The 5,348-nt window shown below is 41.3% G+C and overlaps 1 protein-coding gene across 1 annotated transcript; it reads right to left on the reverse strand.

Moving 5' to 3' along the window:
* Positions 1-1,234: 1,234 nt before the first annotated feature.
* LOC130881408 (tubulin alpha-1C chain-like) lies at positions 1,235-2,702 on the reverse strand. The gene has a single exon (XM_057780993.1). The coding sequence runs from the start codon at positions 2,666-2,668 to the stop codon at positions 1,319-1,321; it is 1,350 nt and encodes a 449-aa protein (XP_057636976.1). The 5' UTR covers positions 2,669-2,702; the 3' UTR covers positions 1,235-1,318.
* Positions 2,703-5,348: the final 2,646 nt, after the last annotated feature.

The following is a 5,348-nucleotide window of genomic DNA, read 5'->3' on the forward strand; positions in this document are numbered from 1 at the left end:
TTTGGGATTTTTGGAATTTTGGTATCTGATTTCTTGAGTTCTTTATATATTTTGGAAATCAGTCCTTTAATTGTGATTGACAGTTGCAGGCCTGAGGAAGACTGGGGGGCCACTTGCAGTGGCACTATGATTTATCCCTACTGCATGTACTGGCTTTTTGGGAAACTATTCTCTTTGGATGGATACCTTTCTCAGCCTAGATATAGTAGGGAGGCCTTTGAACCTTCCCCAAAGCAATGTTCCTTACCATTCTGAGGATTGGATAGTGGTGAGGTGTGAGGGTATGTGGAGGGAATAAAAAAAAGAAAAAATGTTAAACTTTTGATGCTATTTAAATTAGAAGTTAACTTTGCAATTCAAGTTATTTAGATTTTTCTAGTGGCCCCAATTTTCATGCCTGGTGGGATTTTTGGAGATATGTAACAGACACACACACACACACACACACACATATATATATATATATATATATATACATCTTTTCTGTTCAAGTTTAGTTCAGTCACAAATGGATGGATTTGGGTTTTTATATAACTTGACTTAGTTTTCTAAGCCAGAATCTTTTCTTATTGTTTCTATCTAAAACTTTACAAAAGAGGACTGTACTCCCAATTTAATTCAATTATTTCTTTTTCATTTTGTTTCCTCTTAATTGTAGCTTGGGGGTACACTTTAATATGTGGGAATTCCTACCTGCCAAGATCAGCATAATAACTTATTATCTGAGCTCAGAATTGGATGGACCAGCAAACATATTCTAGAAATGCTTGCTTTCACTGCCCTCTCAGACTTCACACTATGCAGATTCTGCATGCATATTTTATGCCTACAGATATATATTGTTTAATAATTGATAGAACCAGATATACTTGCTACAAAGCAATGTGATGTTCTCATTTGGTCTAGTTTGGTAGAATCATTTTCTGCCCAGGAATTTACTGCAGCAATGTGCATGGTAAATATTTAATGGCATTAGCAGCATCAGAGTCTATTTTTCTTTGAAGAGTACTTAATTATGTCAATTTCCCCATGATGATATGCTAAAGTAAAGTATCATTTGAATTTGGAACAACTAGGTGAAGTTGCAGAGTTCCTTATATATGCCTCTTGCAACAAAATAGAAATATGCACATCTAATGAGGCATCAGAGCAGAATGTTGGCATAATTCATTGGGCAATACTCAGAAATGACAATCTAAGTGATACTTTCTTTTTTTTTTTTCCCAATTGCACTGGAAACATTTTTATTGACAGTTTAGGACAGTTACACACAGACAACAAAGAAAAGACAATGAAGGGTAGACAATGCACCACCGGGCTAATATTCTTCACCCTCATCATCTCCTTCAGCACTATCGGCCCCAACCTCTTCATAATCCTTCTCCAGGGCAGCCATGTCTTCACGGGCCTCAGAGAACTCCCCCTCCTCCATGCCCTCACCCACATACCAGTGCACAAAGGCACACTTGGCATACATCAGATCAAACTTGTGATCTAGGCGGGCCCAGGCCTCAGCGATGGCTGTGGTGTTGCTCAGCATGCACACAGCTCTCTGGACCTTGGCCAGGTCTCCACCAGGTACCACAGTGGGAGGCTGGTAATTAATGCCAACCTTGAAGCCAGTGGGGCACCAGTCCACAAACTGGATGGTACGCTTGGTCTTGATGGTGGCAATGGCAGCATTGACATCTTTGGGAACCACGTCACCACGGTACAGCAGGCAGCAAGCCATGTATTTACCGTGGCGAGGGTCACATTTCACCATCTGGTTGGCTGGCTCAAAGCAGGCATTGGTGATCTCTGCTACTGTAAGCTGCTCATGGTAGGCTTTCTCAGCAGAGATGACAGGAGCATATGTGGCCAGAGGGAAGTGGATGAGAGGGTAGGGCACCAGGTTGGTCTGGAATTCTGTCAGGTCAACATTCAGGGCTCCATCAAATCTGAGGGAAGCAGTGATGGAGGACACAATCTGGCTAATGAGGCGGTTAAGGTTGGTGTAGGTGGGGCGCTCAATGTCGAGGTTTCTACGACAGATGTCATAGATGGCCTCGTTGTCCACCATGAAGGCACAATCAGAGTGCTCCAGGGTGGTGTGGGTGGTGAGGATGGAGTTGTAGGGCTCAACCACAGCGGTGGAAACCTGGGGGGCTGGGTAGATGGAGAACTCCAGCTTGGACTTCTTTCCGTAATCAACAGAGAGCCTCTCCATCAGCAGGGAGGTGAACCCCGAGCCAGTTTCCCCGCCAAAACTGTGGAAGACCAAGAAGCCCTGAAGACCTGTGCACTGGTCGGCCAGTTTGCGAATTCTGTCCAAGACGAGGTCGATGATCTCCTTGCCAATGGTGTAGTGGCCACGGGCATAGTTATTGGCAGCATCTTCCTTGCCTGTGATGAGCTGCTCAGGGTGGAAGAGCTGGCGGTAGGTACCAGTGCGAACTTCATCAATAACCGTGGGCTCCAGGTCTACGAACACCGCCCGGGGCACGTGCTTGCCAGCGCCCGTCTCACTGAAGAAGGTGTTGAAGGAGTCGTCTCCTCCCCCAATGGTCTTGTCACTTGGCATCTGGCCGTCAGGCTGGATGCCATGTTCCAGGCAGTAGAGTTCCCAGCAGGCATTGCCGATCTGGACACCAGCCTGGCCGACGTGGATGGAGATGCACTCACGCATATTTAGTCCTTGAAGTGGTCCGCAAAAACTGAGTCGGAGAGGGTGACTAGGACTTCCCGCTAGCAGACTACCAAGGAGTCCGGGGGAGCAGCAGTGACTAAGTGATACTTTCATTGAGCTTAAATTAAAATCTACTTAGCACATTCAATGAATTAAGGATTTTTGAGTTAAACATGTATATAAGTGATATAAGATTTAAAAATCTATTATGTTCTGCATGTTATATGAACTTTGGTATCTATATGTGTATGGGGGTGCATAGAATGCGGGTGGAGAACAGATATCAACCTCAGTGCCATTTCTCAGGGTTGTAATTCACTTTGCTTTTGCTGTTTGTTTGTACCTTTGTTTTATTTTTTGAGACAAAGCCTCTCATTGGTCTGAATCTTGAGCAGTTGTTGAGTTTGAGGGCCCATGAGCTCCAGGGATCTTCCTATTTCTGCTTTCCTGACATTAGGAATACAAGTGGACATCACCATTGATAGATTTTGACATGTATTACGGGGATTAAATCAAAGCCCTCATACTTGAGTCACAAACATTTTGTTGATTGAGCTAACACTCAGTCCTTGGTACTAGCCTGCATGTTAAATAGGATTGGATGTTGATATATGACAACTTTGACCTAAAAATGGTGATATGCTTAACAACTCTGATTCTATTGGCACAGAAATACTGATGATACTATAATTCTGTTAATTCTTTCTTGTGAATGATAGATCATCTGTATTCTAGATATTTTTGTTATATTATCTCCATGACATTTTCCACAAAGACCTTGAGAAATAGAAAATCAGACAGGATACGCAACCAAGTTCTGCATGGCTTTTGTCTTAGTCTACTTAGGTCCTTGTAAAATAGTTACTTCTTACTGTCCACATGTAGAAATACAATTTTAGTTCATGATTGGCATTTAACCAAGCAAAGTTGTGAAACCTTGTTGACAGTAGTTTCTGTCCCACCTGATCCTGCAGTCGTTCAGTCCCAAAGAAGCACACAGGCGTCTACATTATTTATAAACTGGTTAGTCTATTAGCTCAGGCTTCACATTAATTAATTCTTGCATCTTAAATTAGACCATAGTTCTTGTCTGTGTTAGCCAAGTGGCTTGGTACCTTTATAAGTGGCATTCTCATCTTGCTTCCTCTGTATCTGGGTGACGACTGCAGACTGACCTTTCCTCTTCCCAGAATTCTGTTGTTCTTATTGCTCCACTTCTATTTCCTCTCTGGTTGCCCTACCTCTATTTCCTGCCTGGTTATCCCGGCTAGACTTCTTGCCTGGCTACTGGCCAATCAGCATTTAAGTAAAATAGAAGTGACAAACCTTTACAAAGTACAAGATCATTATCCCACAGCAAAACCTTTAACTCTTGGAATGCCAGAAAATATGGCTTCACCAAGAAGTACATGGCACAATATGCCCATCTGTGGTGATAATAGCTTCTATTAAAACATCTGTAGACAATTTTATTTAATATCCTATGGAAGGTGAATGGTTTAAAGTATATATTTTGAATCAGAATAATAAAAAATATTTTCTAGTTATTGTTTGTTTCTCTTCCTTTCTCCACTTAACATAAGCAATTTTTATTCAGGAGAGGATCTTCAATTGAGAATATGTCTACAAAGATTATTTGCAGGCTTCTCTCTAGGGCATTTTTTTAATTAACAAATGATGTTGGAGCCCAGCTCAGTGGGGAGGTGTCTATATGTGGTACAAGAAAACAGATTGAACAAGTTAGCAGGAGTAAACCCATAAGCAGTGCTGCACCATGGACTTTGTTCAGTTCCTGTCTTCAGTTTCTGCCCTGACATCTCTTCATAATGGACTGAAAACTGTAGAATTAAATAAATCCTTTTGTCCACAAGTTGCTTTTGGTTTTGGTGTTTTATCACAGCAATGAAAATCAATCTAAATCATTCACTAAGCTTCCTTATTGGAAATTTATTCACTGAACTGGTATCATTATTAACTTTAGAAGTAAAATATTAAAACTATCAATTCTTTCTAAGATAGAATAGCAAGAAGATTTTATACTGGAAAATAATATTTTCATATAGACTTTATCGCAAATAATAAATGATATTGATTTGTATATTTAAGATGTATATTAATAAAATGTATTTTGAAATTTAAAAATAATTGAGGTAACAACAAACTTATTAGTTCATAGCTGAGTACTAAATGTGATTTGTTTTTAGGTCAATGAGCAAACACTTTTAACATAAAAAAGTTATCCAAAACAAGTTATTTAGATGAGTTTATAAAAATGTAACTAAGGGAGCCATCTTAGGGTTGGCAAGAGACTTGACTCTAGAGGGGCTCCCAGGTGTCCAGGGAGATGTCCCCAGCTGGTACCTTGGGCACCGAGGAGAGGGAACCTAAAATGACCCTATCCTATACTGATGAATATCATACGTATCACCTTAGAACCTTCATCTGGCAGTGGATCGAGATAGAGACAGAGACTCAATTTGGAGCAACGGTCTGAGCTCTTAAGGTCCAAATGAGGAGCAGAAGGAGGGAGAACATGAGCAAGGAAGTCAGGACCACGAGGGGTGCACCCACCCACTGTGACAGTGGAACTGATTTATTGGGAGCCCACCAAGGCCAGCTGGACTGGGACTGAATAAGTATGGGTTGAAACTGGACTCTCTGAACATGGCGGACAATGAAG

This window comes from Chionomys nivalis, chromosome 9, assembly GCF_950005125.1.
Source record: "Chionomys nivalis chromosome 9, mChiNiv1.1, whole genome shotgun sequence".
Lineage (NCBI taxonomy): Eukaryota > Metazoa > Chordata > Mammalia > Rodentia > Cricetidae > Chionomys > Chionomys nivalis.